At 38.4% G+C, this 15,421-nt stretch overlaps 3 protein-coding genes across 6 annotated transcripts; 1 reads left to right on the top strand and 2 right to left on the bottom strand.

The window, feature by feature from the left end:
- Positions 1-568: 568 nt before the first annotated feature.
- On the top strand, positions 569-3,280 carry cacng3a (calcium channel, voltage-dependent, gamma subunit 3a). Its single transcript, XM_056734461.1, has 4 exons — positions 569-779; positions 1,652-1,735; positions 2,034-2,174; positions 2,523-3,280. The coding sequence occupies exons 1-4, from the start codon at positions 569-571 to the stop codon at positions 3,278-3,280; spliced, it is 1,194 nt and encodes a 397-aa protein (XP_056590439.1).
- Positions 3,281-4,043: 763 nt separating this feature from the next.
- On the bottom strand, positions 4,044-13,541 carry si:ch211-14k19.8 (mucin-2). Of its 2 annotated transcripts, XM_056734474.1 has the most exons (12): positions 13,457-13,541; positions 12,662-12,747; positions 10,509-10,835; positions 7,920-10,121; positions 7,516-7,586; positions 7,367-7,425; positions 6,794-6,945; positions 6,376-6,535; positions 6,116-6,307; positions 5,656-5,877; positions 4,884-5,040; positions 4,044-4,803 (listed from the first exon to the last, which is right to left on the bottom strand). In XM_056734474.1, exons 2-12 carry the CDS (start codon positions 12,744-12,746, stop codon positions 4,729-4,731), a joined length of 3,702 nt encoding a protein of 1,233 aa, XP_056590452.1. In that variant the 5' UTR covers position 12,747; positions 13,457-13,541; the 3' UTR covers positions 4,044-4,728. The 2 variants fall into 2 exon arrangements, with proteins under 2 accessions (XP_056590452.1, XP_056590463.1); XM_056734485.1 differs by lacking the exons at positions 12,662-12,747; positions 13,457-13,541 and adding an exon at positions 11,051-11,657.
- On the bottom strand, positions 12,781-15,348 carry ndufab1a (NADH:ubiquinone oxidoreductase subunit AB1a). Of its 3 annotated transcripts, none has more exons than XM_056734508.1 (5): positions 15,164-15,348; positions 14,518-14,646; positions 14,329-14,416; positions 13,918-14,024; positions 12,781-12,793 (listed from the first exon to the last, which is right to left on the bottom strand). In XM_056734508.1, the coding sequence occupies exons 1-4, from the start codon at positions 15,320-15,322 to the stop codon at positions 13,933-13,935; spliced, it is 468 nt and encodes a 155-aa protein (XP_056590486.1). In that variant the 5' UTR covers positions 15,323-15,348; the 3' UTR covers positions 12,781-12,793; positions 13,918-13,932. The 3 variants fall into 3 exon arrangements, with proteins under 3 accessions (XP_056590486.1, XP_056590477.1, XP_056590472.1); XM_056734499.1 differs by lacking the exon at positions 12,781-12,793 and adding an exon at positions 13,433-13,570; XM_056734494.1 differs by lacking the exon at positions 12,781-12,793 and having other exon boundaries at positions 13,596-14,024.
- Between the last annotated feature and the right edge of the window lie 73 nt (positions 15,349-15,421).

Raw genomic sequence — 15,421 nt, 5'->3', positions numbered from 1 at the left:
TATTTATATATATTTATAGCTATTCTGTTGCATTGCGTAACTTGGTAACATGGACTTTCTGTCTCCTGTCTACTATCGAGCGCAAAAGAAGAGGCGGTGCTTTATAGCCACAGCATGATGTGTAGAGGTCTAACAAAAGACACAACCAAAAGAGTGACCAGTCATGGAAGAACTGGTTTTAACTCAAGAAACACGGAGAGGAACTTTTATCATCACAATGACTTTTGAAGGAAGGTTTTCTTGGACCTGGACAAAGCAAGACATGTTTTGATGTGTCAGGTAAACTAATGAAGAATTGGAGCATTGGAATGAGGATTTATTTGAATTCAGATTGAATAGATGGAATTAACCCCAGTTATCTATTTTGAAGAACTCGTTCAACGTTGCGCGTAAAAGTCTGGAGCGCACGGCACGAGGGACCCGTGCCAAAACCTCACGGGAAAAAAAATATGATTTTATGGTCATTTTTAGGTGAAAGCTAAAAAAACACAAATAAATCTTCATGTGGATAAACTTCTTTTGGTCACTGGTGTTCACGAATGACACACACCCTGCTCTCGAGCGAAGGATGAAGGTGTGTAACCGTGGAGCGCAGATGCTCGTCACCACGGCCGGGGCTTTCGCAGCCTTCAGTCTGATGACCATCGCCGTGGGTACGGACTACTGGTTATACTCGCGTGGGGTTTGCAGGACCAAGAGCGCGAGTGACAATGACACGAACCGAAAGAATGAAGAGGTACTCACGCATTCAGGACTTTGGCGACAGTGCTGCATGGAAGGTAACGAATGTGTGTATGACTAAAGTGGTAAAATATCCGTGCCAAATAATAAGTATTTATGGATTTATTTATTTTTACTTGTGAAATGGTTCTGTAGTTTCGAACCATCTCTCCCACTCTCTGACCTATATTAGTTCAACGTCGATACATTGAATGGAACGTGTAATGAAGCGTGCGCGCTGTTAAAAGGACATCAAATCGACAGCATTCACGTTACGCGTTAAAATGTACACGAAAAACAAATAGTTTATGTTATAAGAAGACAAGAAAACATGATAGATGGTTTCCTCAAACACTCTCCCGACTATGTACTCTAAGAAGGAAACACATCAAGATGTCAAAGAGGTCTACGTTTGATTTACGCGGCAACTTTACGCACACATATGAGCATGCGGCAATATAATCTGCATCACGATAAAAGTAAAAAGATCCTTGTGTTTTGTTTTTAGACCTTTAGGTAAGATTAGATTCAACTTTATTGTCATTGTGCAGAGTACAAGCACAGAGCCATGAAATAAAATTCCCAGAGGTGGAAATAGAAATGCGTACACAATAAAAATAAAAGCTCAGCTCAAATGACAACGAATATAAATAGATGCGAATATACTGAAATTGTTCATATGGCTTGTAATAACTACTTAACCACTTAGTGCTAGAGAGAAACAAATAGTCATAGTTTAAAGGTTGCCCAGTTTCAATCCAAATTGAAAGGCAGTCCGTGTGTAATTAAATGTGAGTATATTGATACTGTTAATGATTTGATAGCATTAGTCCAACCATGTGGAAAATGGCATTGGCCGTTAACTGACCATATGTTAATTGACCATATGTGTGACTGGGAACATTCCTGGAAGTCTGTGTGTCTCCTACAGGCGTATTCCAAGGGGTTTGTAAGAACATTGATCATTTCCCAGAGGATGCGGATTATGAACAAGATGCTGCTGAATATCTATTGCGTAAGTATCTGTAGACATTCTACCAAGGCACACACAAACATTCACATTGCCATCATAAATATCACACACTTTACTACACACCATACCTGTCCAAATTGTGGGAAAATATATTTTTTAAAGACATATACTGAAGGAACACGCCTATATAATCTGTATTTGTCGAAACACTATAAAACAGGTTAAAGTAAATTATTTTTTTTTAAATGAAGAAAGTTTTCTTTTAGGGTTGGGTTGGAGAACCACTTTGAATTCTGTGGAATGTCCTCATTTGTAAACGTGAGTGTGCGTGCGTTTTCAGGTGCTGTGCGCGCCTCAAGTCTTTTCCCTATCTTGAGTGTTGGACTGCTGTTCATTGGTGGAGTTTGTGTAGCTGCAAGTGAATTCTACAAGAGCCGACACAACGTCATCCTGAGCGCGGGCATCTTTTTCGTCTCGGCTGGTTTGTACACACACTTACACACGTTTTAACACCATATATAAATCAAATGTGTTCTTTCAGTGAATCCTGAATAGCCTTGAGCGAGCTCGTGCTCACACGAGTTGTCAGTGGTATGACCCACATTGGGGGTAGTCGAATCGATAATGAAAAAGACTTACTATTATAAACTAGTCGTGTAGTTGTATAGGTGTTTTTCAGTTTGATACTTTTAACCAATAGGTGGCACTTTAACCAAATATATGTATTATTCTTATGACGAGTTGCGTTTCTGTTGCTGTTTGTGTCACAAACACGCATTAACTACATTTATTTGCATTCATAGAACAATATATCTGTTTTTGTTTCTAGGTCTAAGTAACATAATTGGCATTATCGTGTACATTTCGTCCAACGCCGGCGACCCCAACCAGAGCGATTCTAAGCGCAGCCACTGGTACGGCTGGAGCTTCTACTGCGGCGCGCTTTCCTTCATCATAGCGGAGACAGTTGGCGTCCTCACCGTGCACCTGTTCATCGATACGCACCGCGTACTGAGAGCGCGATCACATCGCTCTCTCCATCCCGGCACACACCTCTTGCACCCTCGGCGCAGCACAAGCTACAGGTCTCGTTACCGCTGGAGACAGGGTCAAAATCGCTCATCCGACTCCCGATCGCGCGAGCCTTCTCCCGCTCGCCTGGGGAACGACCCCGGACTCTACGCGCTGGGACGCGGGCTACCACCAACAGTGACCCAAGCACTAGACCACAGTTTAATTAGTACCAGTCGCGGGTTTGCGCATTTCCACAACTCTGCCATCGCCAACAATACTTTTGTGAAGCCTCATATTTTGTCCGCGCAAAGCTCTGCGAAATCAGAAACAGGAGTTTCAATACAAAACTCTTTGAGCTCAGAAAAGGGGTTTGGGTATTTAAATGCACACGGACAAAATTCAGCCAAGTCAGAAAACGGAGTAACACTGTCACAGAACTATAAACAAGGCTGCGCAAATCGCAGTACAACCGCGGTCCGCGCACAGATTATCGGGAATAATATCGCGCACACACAAAGCGCTGTGAAGGAGGCCTCGTATGGCACTGCAACAAGGAGAACTACTCCAGTATAAAAACAAAAAAATGCTTAAAATCTCTGCTGCTATATGAATATGCAACATAATGCAATTTTTAATTTATTCAATATTATTACCGGAATAATGAAGTGGATTGACACTGGTGCTGTTTACTGTACCTTCTGCTATTATCTCTATATATAGATGCAGAAGAGAATACTTAAATTCTTAGTGAATAGATAACACATGAGGACCACAAAAAGGAAAACTGTATTAATCTTTCATTTAAAAATTCATGTGGATAATGAAATCAGGAATTTATATTTTGATATTTCATCAGTATGATGTCAGATAACCTAATGTACGATGCACACATTAAATGTGTATTACCTTTTTGTGGTCGACAGTCTAACTTAATGTAATGGTGTGATTTAAAACTGAACAGTATATTCCTGACTTATTGTCGTTCTTATTGTGTAATAACTGAAGATATAAATTGAGTAAAGGCATTTGAATTTTAACTTAATATGCACTTATATGTTTTTGTAATTTACCATTTAGCAGGCAATTTTACTGATAGAACTGATACAATCATTGATAAAACTGATTTCCCGGGAGTAAGCCTGGGGTTAAGTGTATTGATTTTGGACACAATGAGAACAGAGCATGATAGTGACATTAGTGACTCTCCAGTGTCTGGGTCACTATTTCCTATACAGATCATGAAGCTTTGTGTTGGCAGTCTCCTTCATTGAAAGCATTTCATTAAATGAAGAGTTTGTCAAAAATGAGATAACATTTTCAAAAATCATCTTTTTTTATTGTGCATTCCAAATAATATCAATCAAACCGCCGTTGGTTTGTTTTGACTTAAGCCATAAGAAAACACAGTACAAACATGTTAACATAATAAAAAACATGATTTTTGACAATTTTTAAAAGCAGAGTTCTCTCATTTTGGAACCAAACTCTTCAAAAATCCTGATTACCTGACAGATAACACAGAAACACGTTTCTCCTAAAATCACATTTTGTCCAGCTAAAAAAAGAGCTGTTTAAGATTTCGCTATTTTATTATGAAAAACAAGTATTATCTCTTTTAGAACAATCACCATATTTTATTTGTGACTGCTCTAGAATAAGCAAATGCCAATAGTAAACAAGCATGAATTATTTTAAAATCAAGGGCCTCGTACTTTTTTGTCTTACAGCTGCCCATGATGTCCTTTTGTTGTTAGTTTGTGTGGTACCAACAACCAGCAGAAAAAATACAGTTATGATGACTGACCATTACGCAGATATTCCAGTTATCCAACTCCATGAGCATTGTGCAGAATTGCCCGAGGACGCTGAGAGCAGATCCCAATAAAAGTATTTTATCATTACATGAGATTTTATGAGAGTTTCTCTGCATGAATTGTCAATATGGCAAATACATCCAAAAATTCCCCCAAACACATGATGATTGGCTAGGGCTTATTGCGGGGTCATTTTGAGAGTCTTCGTTAGGATGTCCAACTCTTCTCCAAATCCACCAGCTCCATGCCTTCACAGTAAGAGCGAGGACGAGATACTTTCCCCTGGAGATAAACAACAGTTCTTTGTCTTTACCTGTAATTAAATCAATATAGATGTATATGTGTGTTTGTGTTTCACTTACAGGTGTAGTATTTCTATTGAGCTGCTGTAATAATGGAAATGGTGTCCACTGAATGGGTTCAATCGGCCAGCTACAGACTGACAGGTCGCTAGCCTTCCCAGAATCCACCACACCGTCTGCTAAACTGCAATTGCTGAGATCCCAGCCATACTGAGAGCTGCCAGATATACACAGAAGTTTATTAAAGTTAACTTAATAATAATTATACTGTGATTTCATAACATAGAGAACTAATCAATCCTTAAAGACTTAAATAAAAAGCCAGTTAACTCAAATTTTGTTTAGGGGAAGAACTGATATGATAGATTTAATATTTTTTTTTATTATAGTATATAAATATAGTTGACTAAAACTGTTAAAATAATTAAAAAATTCAATCAATTAAAATTTTACCCTTAATATTACTTGAAAAACTCAATTTAACTTCATCAAAATAAAAATAAATAAAATAAAAATAAACGAAGCACATTAAACTAAAATTAACATGACAACATACAAATAAAAGCTCATTAAAAATATTAATAAAGCTGTGATAAAACAGAAAATAAGTTCTGGTTTACAATTGAATAAACTTTCAATTACATTTAGCATCAAAACATATATATAACAACACTCAGAAGATTTTTCTTAAAAGTCTTTTCATTTTAGTTTTTAGATGATCTTATGGCATTTTAAGCGATTCTGATATAAAATGGATCCATAAATACACAAACCAATAAAACATAAATGCGTTTTATTTACCCATGGTAGCACATAAATACTCTTATAGTACCTGTGAGGATATATAGTGTTGAGGTGTGTTCCACTTCCATGGTATGTGGAGACAACAGAAAGCGTGTCGTCATGGTAACAGCAGGTACGATCGAGGGCTCTTAGGTGTAATACTTCATCAGAACGGGTGAAGGCAGGGTTATCCAAAGAATCATCTGAGCCCGGCCAGGACCTTCCCCAAAACCGAGCCGAGAGCTCATCAAAATGATTAAATCTCCGATAACTGAACACACACGCGTAAAAGAATGAATGAAAATGAATCAAAGTGTTTATGTGGTCTTATTCAGCACACCTGATGCTTTGTCTCTTTAAAAAGCGCTATCCAAACCCATGGTTTGTTTTGATTGGCCGGCAACTTCCTGCAAGCTATTTCCATTAACACAATCTGAGCTACAAGCTAATAAATGACTGCATGGGTGTGTGTTTAGACAGAGATTGTTTTGATTCTGTGTGCATGATACCTGCTACGTGTTTGTTCCACTTTGGCCTGCATAAGCATGCTTTTAAAACGCCGCACTGCAAGATAGGATAGGAGGGCCATGACTGCTGCAATAGCGATCAGCACCCCAAAGCAGACGCCCACCAACCGGGGCCGGGTCATCCGGAGGTCACAGCGCTGACCCATGAACCAATAATCCTCTCCGACGGGACACCTTCAAAATGTGCATTCATTAAACATATATCGAAACACGAATGTATGTGATATGCAAATGTAACTTACTGGCAGAGAGGCTGCTGATCGGGGCGATGCACACAGATGCCCTGATGTTTACAGTAGTCAAAGTGGCACACAGATGTGCAGCTGGCATTGATGTTTGAAAAGACACACTGAAAGCCAGATGGGCATTCAAACAGCCAATCACAAACATCGGTCTGCAAACCTTAAAGGAAGACGACAAAGTTTTAGTACGGATAATGATTATGTAGCATGATATGTTGACATACAAATGAATGTTATCCAAGACAGATATAATCAGTTAAAAAATCATTATATTATTTAGTGATTTTAAATCTAATATTGTATTTTTTTTGTAAACATGCTTTCCTGTGCATTAATACACAATGATGGATATGTTAAAAATAACGTCCAGCAACTACATAAGATTTGTCATTTGTTTAACATCTCAACAGTCACTCACTTCCAACTGTAATGTTTTTCACTCTAACTCCACCCACAAATAGCCTTGGCAATGGATTTAATCCCGCCTCCTGTAACAGAGACTCCGCCCTCCCCAGCCAGTGGACTGCCTTTTCTGTCTGGAACTTGACCACCGTTTGCAGGACTGGACCACTGGTGACCAAACAAATAAAAATGTATAAAATAAAACCAAGACACACATTTTTAGACCAATAGTTTTTTTTTGAGCTAAATCCCTTTTTATAATGACCTGCATAATGTTGAAGTGGTATTTTATCAGTGTTTCAACTTAAAGTAATACATTTATAATAGCGCCACTGTTTTTTTTGTATAACTTAAAATTGATAATATATCAAACAAAATGTAATGAAATCCCTGCAAATCTTTTGAGAATTTCTGGGACTTTACAAACTTGGGGTTCAGAGTCAGAAAAAGTCATGCAATTATATCAAAACGTCTTAAATACTGTTAAAAGAAAATCTGTAACGCAAAAAGTAAGTCAATCTACCATATCTGTTTCATGTTTAATGGCTTTCATTTATGTATTTAAGCAGATTGTAACAAACATTTTTACCTGCGCCAGGTGAAATGTTGACTGTGGTACCCTGGGACTCTCTGCAGAAATGGTTCCATCTGTAGGATTGAATGAGCGCCAAACATTGTAATGCTAATATACATATAACAACGACTGATAATGTATAAAGTAAAAGGCAAATATTTTACCTCAAGCAGCTTTATGCTGGTGTGAAAGTCTTCTTCCAATGTGATTTGTAAGAGTACTTGAAATGTCTCCTCTGGAAAACAGCAGATTTTTTATGGAAAAAATGTGATCCAATTGTGGAAAATTGTGAATCAGTCTAAATTGGAAGTCTGACATAAGTTAATTATCTAATTTAGCAGAATCGTGAATCATCTCAGTTTTTCCAAACTTCACTTAGCTTAAACCACTCTAGGACAGCAGACAGCGTGAATTGCCGTGCCGCTCCAGGCTGGTTAGGTTCTGGTCTAGATGGTGAAAGTTGGTTGACCAATTTTTGGTGGGGGGGAACTATCCTTCAAGCTTATTAAAATGAATCAATAGAGACACCTGCATCCATCATGTTAGTAAACAATCATATGTTACTCACCCTTGATGATTGCCGGCTGGTCTTCCAAAATGAAATAATGCCTTGTGTGCGTCCACTTTCTGTCAGAGTTGGATGGAGTAGACTGGATCAGAGATGTCTGAGTGACTGCGTGTGTAGATATTGTGTGTTCATTGGTCCGAGTAGCATGAACGCTCTTGGTCGTATGTTTTGGAGGTATGATGGTGCTGGGCTGTGTCACTGGAAAATGTGAATGGATTTGAACTGAAGGATTTTCTGTGGATGCAGCATGCGGAATCATCTTGGACTGTTCGGTAGTTTGTGTTGGAGGATAAACAGCACTTGAAGTGGTTCTGCTGACAGGCGTACTGAGCTCGGAGGTTTGCGTAGATTTGATGTCAACAGATGATGGGCTCAGTTTGGACGCCGCAATGGGAGTTGTGATGCCTTTCGTATTCTCTATTGATCCAGTATGAACGTCATTGCCATGTGTCGTCTTGAAATTAGTTGTCAGACTTCTCCAAGTTGGACTGTTTGTGTGGGTCATAACGGAAAAGTCAACATTAGTCTGTGTGGTTTCTAAAGGCGAAGGAGGCCAATACTGAGGGGTGGATGTGTATACAGAGACTTTTGGTGTATTTGAAAGCTCGGTTTGCGGAGAATCTGTGCGTGTGTTGGTATTCTGGACCTGTGAGGGGGAAATATCAAGTTCCTTTAAATCTGTGCGGCTCTCAGATCTCACTGTAGTGATGCGTTCAACAGTGAGGTCAGAGGTCACGTAAGGATTCATCCGAGGACTGACAGAACCCGATGAAGGGATTGATGGAGGAGTTGTGCTTTCCTCATTCCCCAGTCTTCCTTCATTTTGTTGGACAGTAGACGGTACGTACGGGGTGCACGTGAGGTTGCGACAATCACTTTCATAAGGAAGTGGTTTTGTGCCCCCCTTTGACGTACTAGAACCAGCAGGGGTCATTTCTGGAGATGTAGGTGATGTGAAGGAGATACTGCTTTCATCATTGTGTGATGTTAAGTCAGAGATTTCGGTTTCAGAGATGGATGAGGATGCTGAGCTGGTTTGTTGGGTGCTTGTATCGTCATGACTTTGGATGGTGTGTGAAGTGTGGATGGTTGACTCTTTAGAAGACGTTAAAGGCTGCATGGTTTGTGATCTTTGCAACGGATGCCTCGTAGAAAACACGCTTAAGCTTAAGGTTGTGGGCTTATTCTCAGTTGTAGAAAGGAAGGAAACGTTCATCTGAGGTACAGTCATTCTACTTGTAGAATCGAGAGACTCTGCGTGGGTGGTGTGGCTTTGAGGGAACAACAATGGGTTGCTTTGATTGACATCTGGAAACTTTGAAACCACAGGCGTTGTGGCAACAGTTATTGAATCGTTGTATGTTGCTGTATATAAATTAGTAATATTGACATTTGGATGAGAAATCATCGGAAAGCGATTTGTTCGGTCCGTCTCTGATCTTATAACTCGGTTTTCATGTGTGATCGCTGAAGCCTCCGAATCGAATTGACTCGTTCCAATACTTTCTGAAAATGGAAGCACGGCTTTATTAGGATGCGTCGATGTGGTTGCTTCAGCTTTGGTGGTAGGAAATGCTTGTTTAGATTTTTTATTGAACAGACTTGTTGGTCTAACATGTGTAATAACCGAAAGGAAGCTGTGTGTCGGAAACATTGCATCACCTCGCTTGGCGGGTGTATTCGACAGACTTTCTGTGTCCATGCGCTGTGAACTTTCTGTATATTGTGTCACAGAATTTGTGTCCAAACGTGACAGTGTGCTTGTTTTAACATCACTAGACTCTTTGGGTGTAGTGCGTGAAGGCAGCAACGATGAGTGGACAGCGGTGGGAGACCAGGCTATAAAAGGTTCATGAGTGTTAGAGGCAGAGGTTGAGTCTGTCCCGCTGTGTGTATCAGAATAAGAATTTGTGCCAACGAGGGAGAGGTCAGAGATCCGTTTTCCAGCTGTTTCCTGGTCATTGTTCGTGTTTTCCTGCGGAAAAAGAGGTCTGCTCTTATCGGCCAGGTCAGACACGCCTCGCCTCTGCTGTACACTCTCACCTCTGGGAGTGTTTGTTTTGGGAATGTGTGTTCTCTGTGGAATGTCTGGGGTATAGGTTACCCCGTTTGATCCACTCGGAGAGGGAGATACAGGGTTGGCATCAGAATATGTGTAAGGAATCAAAGCGGGATCGTGACTGGTGTCTGACGTATTCCATCCTGTGAAACACACACACGCAAACACACAAATGAATGGAAACAGGAATTGCTAGACTATTCAAGACACAGAATTCCAACACTAAAGGAAATAGGCTACCCTTCACACATTGACCTTCACACTTTCCATCATAACTTTCATGTAATACTTCACTGACCTTGAATACATACAAAATTATATACAGTATATTTAACTTATTCCCCTGTAGTATTTTCAAACTGTAGTAAATTGTGTATTATTATGCAGTACTATATACAGTATGTGTGTAAAGTTGTATAATAGTATGCTAAATATTCTAAGAATGGAATCACATGTATGCAAATGTTAAGATCTCTTTACAATAGTCGAACTATGTTGTTTTTATAAGTGACAGAAGTTAATACACTTACTCAGATATAATGCAGCTGAAGTTTCGACAGTCCTCCATTGAACTATGGTTCTTCCAGACCCGGAGAAGAGCGCGCTCTCATCTCTTTCGTAGGTCTGTTCAACCTCGTTTCCAAATTTAATCCCAAGAGAACCATTACCAAGAGAAATGACCTCTATCCGAACTGACTGATTAACACAAGAATCAATAATCCAAGTGCAAGTGCTGTTATCGGTACTTTCTTTAAATACAGAGCTATCTGGATGTGAAGGATACCGGATAGAGCCGCTCTTGTCCCGACAAACATTGACTTTACCTCCACACTCTATGATCTTTAAGAGCGCATTACCTGCAGAGAAACATCAAAATCACTCAGCAAATGTGTTTTTCAACAATGAAAGCCTATTATGTAACTCATAAAAAACTGGTAACATCCCCATAGTTGCAAAACTAAAGAAAATGACAAAATGTCGAATTCAAGTCATTTCTTGTAAGTAGCCTATATTATAACATGGTGCCATACAACTTCATTATAATTGTACTGTAGTAGCCTAACAGTCTTACCTTGCGCGAAAACAAATAGAAAAAGAAACACAAAACGACGCATGTTGCAAGACGAAACATCCCAGGAAGGAATCCGTCCTCACGGTTAATTCCATAAAGAATATTTAACACAACTAAAATAAAGTGTATTCTGATCTCACGCTGGTCAAAAGGTCCCCCACGACTATTAATCGACAGTTTGGAAGAAGAGTGAAGTTCATCCCTGTTGACCAGCTGACTACAGGCTTGTTAAATGAAAAGCGCGTGAGCGTGCGCGCTCACTGGGGTGTAGACAGAACGGTCAACATATGAATGCGATTAGGCATCTTCTCAAGAGGAAAAAAACAGAAACGGAAGCTGTTAACGGGACAGAGGGAGTTTTGAGGTTAGGTTTATTAGCCAGGTTGTATATGTATGTGTACTGAAGTTGAATTATTAGGGTAAATCTAATAGAACCATCATGGGGACATCCTGGGGAAATGTTAATTGTATTACATTTTTAAAATGCAAAACCTTTCTTTGAAATTTACAGGGTTTGTTTATATTATAAAATGTGCATATATATAAAGTGCAGCTGAACCCTGCTAGAAAGAATACAATAGAAACCATTAGTTACAATGGTTTTAACAGTTTTTATGGAAACAGTTCTACTGGTATGTGATGGAGTTTATTGGTGGGATGTCAAATCCCACGGGAATAATGCTCAAAACACACTATACAAAGAGTAATGATGTTTTAATGGAAAAAGCTAATGGATTGTAAGAGTTTTCTAATGGAAACCATTTGAATTTCTGTAATGGTTTTTATTGGGTTTCTTTAGTTTTCAGCAAGGAACTGAAACCTGCACAGAAATTGTAATGGATTTAATGGTTATAATTGGAATCGTACTGGTTTTAATGGAAACAATAATGACCTTTGTGGGTCTTGGCTGGAAATGTGTTGCGTTCTATTGGTGGGGTGCTATGTGGCAGATGGGAACCAGTATAAATCCTATAATAAGGGTACAAAAACACACTACATAAAATAACCCTAATGAAAAAAACTATAGAAACCCAATAGACTCAATAGAAACATCAAGGTTTCCATTCGAATACCATTACAACAGTAGCTTTTCCCAGCAAAACCATTACAAAATTCCTTTTTGTATTGTGTTTGTGGCATTAATCAAGTAGGATGTTACATCCCACCAATAGAATTCATTACATACCAGTAGACACCATTACAGCTTCCATTACAGCTTCCACAAACTTCCAAATTCCTTTAAAACCATCAAAACGATTACAACTTCTTTAACGGTTTCTATTGTTTTTTTCAGCAGGGAATTTTAGAATGTTTAATACTGACAACCATTAGAATTCATAGTACAGTACGGTTTGGCATGCCCTCATTTAGATGATTAAAAGTAAACATGTTTAAGAATGAAAACAGTGCACCCTGACAAGCGTGTGCTCCCAATTTAAACTCAAAAACAGATTAACATGCAGGACTCAGGAATCATTATTTACACAGTTGACGTGTACCTAGACTGCTGAGGTTGGGTTTTGATGCCTGGGTTAATACCCTGTATATAAACTTCTTAAAATAATGAGGGTATTTACATGTTCATATGCACATAAATGCCCCAACACTCACGGACTGAAGAGGAAATGCCTGGAGCGTCCGGCCCTGGCTTCTCATCATCACAGTGAGAGGTACATTCAGAGACATCCACTGACATACTAACACACACATAAACACAGAGGGAGGTACAGGGATTTATGACACCTAAAGGGAAACACAGGCTTACTTAAGTCATAGAGAAAGCGAAGCGAAGATATGCTGGTAAATCTAACTTGTGGTAAACTTAAACATCAACCCAAGATTTTAGTTCACAGATTTCCTCAATGTCTCTTGTGTGTTTTAACAATTCATCTGTTATTTGACATCAAAATTTCCATAGTCTACAATACATATTGGCATAAATGTCAAAGGGATAGTTCAATTATAAATAATAAAAAGTTATCATGTTATTCAATACCTGTATGTGACTTCACATATAATGGTAGTCAATTGGAATATATTTTGTTTCTTCAAAATATCTTCTTTTATGTTCTAAATAATGTTATTCATGTTTGGAATAACAAAAAAATAAAAGCGTTAATTTTCCTTTAATTAAAATACAAAGATTTAGATTAATGCATAAAACCTTTAAATGTATACCAAAATGTGCACTTGGCATTTCGGGAATATGTTTATGTGGAACGTGTGAATGTGGGATTTTTAAATCCATTACACGGGAATGTAGAAGTATCATTAACTTCAGCCACATGACAATAATTGTTGATCTATGGTGAGTGAAATTTGTAGTGGGAGATTTTACTAGCTTTATAAGTGTTAAGTTTAGGGGGTAAAGATTAGGTACTGAACAAAAAATGTTTTGGCACCAACTCTGGAAAAAGCTCATCTAAAAGCCTGGCTAGTATCTCCAGTAGGTGGTGCTATATCCTGGCATATGCAGTAACATGCCAAGTGTGACTGACGTTTCCAAATGCATTGTGGTTCCTAAAAACAGAAATAAATGAGGCCCTTTAAAAGAGATTTGAACTCTTTATTATTGTAGTTTTCATATGATTTATTCACATTATTTGCACACTCTTATTGGATGAATGAGAAACTTGTGCATGTAGAACAGAATCAGAATCAGAATAAAACAGCCCAAAACAAAATCTTCTAACAAAGATTTAAACATTTATCTAAATAAAAAAAAAGGCATAAACAGTTTGTGACAAACATTTATGTTCTTCGACATTTGACGAACGTTTCTTAAATGTGGATGAAAAACAATGTTCACGTTCAACACAAAATATTTTCATTTGGGTTTTAAACATTTGAATTGTCACCAAACTTACAGTGAATATTTATGCTTATTCATAGACATCCTTCTTGTCTGCGATGAACTGAACAATCTCTTGGGGTGTCATCAACTTCTCTGCTTCGGCATCAGGAATCTCAAAACCTGAACACATGGTATCAATTGCATAAATACTGACAAGTCTTTGTTTTTAAAGAATACTGTTTTGTGCAATCATCTATAGGCTACACGTTTTTTGTGTATAATGGTGTATTCGATTTTTTTCCAAAATAGAGCTGATTTTGTTTTATTTATAACCCCATAAGTAAGGATACAATATTTACAAATTACAGCTGAAGTGAATAATCTTTGGATATTACAGTCACATTATAGTTTGTACAAGAAAACGACACATCTGTGAAATAAATCATTATAAACTACATTTTAAACATATTATATAGGTACAAACCAAATTCATCTTCCATGGCCATGATAATTTCCACCTGGTCTAAACTGTCCAGTCCCAAATCTTTCATGAAGTGAGACGTAGCCTGAAGCTGTAAAATAAAATGAAACAAGGCTTATTGAACATTGGGTCTACCTAGTACTACAGGGTACAAGTTCAAAATATTGAGGACTGTATTGATGGAGTATCTACCTTCTCAGGGTTGATCTTGTCATAAAGCTTCAGGACGTAGAGGACACGGTCATGAATCGTTTCTAGTGTTAACGGAGGCAAATCACCGTACTGCCTCCACTGACAGACTTGAGGCAAACTGCCAGAGATCTACAAAAAGAAGATACAGGACACATTAAAACAATTTAACACTATATGATGTGCATGTGTGTATGCCATTGTCATTTTTTTAAGAAAAGATATACCTTGAGGGAACTACTCAACCCATCACAAGAATTGCAATGGAATTAATGGCTATAATGGGAATTGTATTGGTTTTAATGGAATCTATGCTAGATGATTTCTGACAAACGGGAATCAATAAAACCATCAAATCCACCTGAAATAATGCCTAAAAGACACTGCATAAAGGCATTTTTTAATAGTTTTAATGTTAAACAGCTTCATACTGTTAACCATAAGAATAGCAGGGGAACTACATGTCAACACGTAACTTGGATTGCACTGTACGGCAGGTAATATAATTCACATTTATTCTATTTGTGTAAAACAGAAACTGAAATAAAGTCACTCTTATGAAATAAGGTTCTTCGCTAATGATAAAAGTGGTGTTAAGTAAAGACACGGGTAGGTCATTGGATGTCATCGGTCATTTCCTCTCACTTACCTGCGCTAGTGAAGACTTGTGGCCGTTACTCAGATGTGAAAATGCTCGTCCGTGAGAGAACGGTGCTGCTGTTAATGTAACGGCAGTATTTAAACGGTTAATATACAATGAACGATAGTTCAGCGATCGGACACACCGGGCAACGATGGACGCCGCCATGTTTCACACTCCGCTCCCACAATGCACGGGACGCGCATGCGCAACTCGCTCGTACAAAATATTTTTTTTCGGTCATATATAATAATGTTACGGTTATTA

Source organism: Triplophysa dalaica, chromosome 2 (genome assembly GCF_015846415.1).
Source record: "Triplophysa dalaica isolate WHDGS20190420 chromosome 2, ASM1584641v1, whole genome shotgun sequence".
Classification (NCBI taxonomy): Eukaryota; Metazoa; Chordata; class Actinopteri; order Cypriniformes; family Nemacheilidae; genus Triplophysa; species Triplophysa dalaica.
The sequence above is the reverse complement of the archived record's forward strand: the minus strand, read 5'-3'. Positions and strand labels throughout refer to the sequence as shown.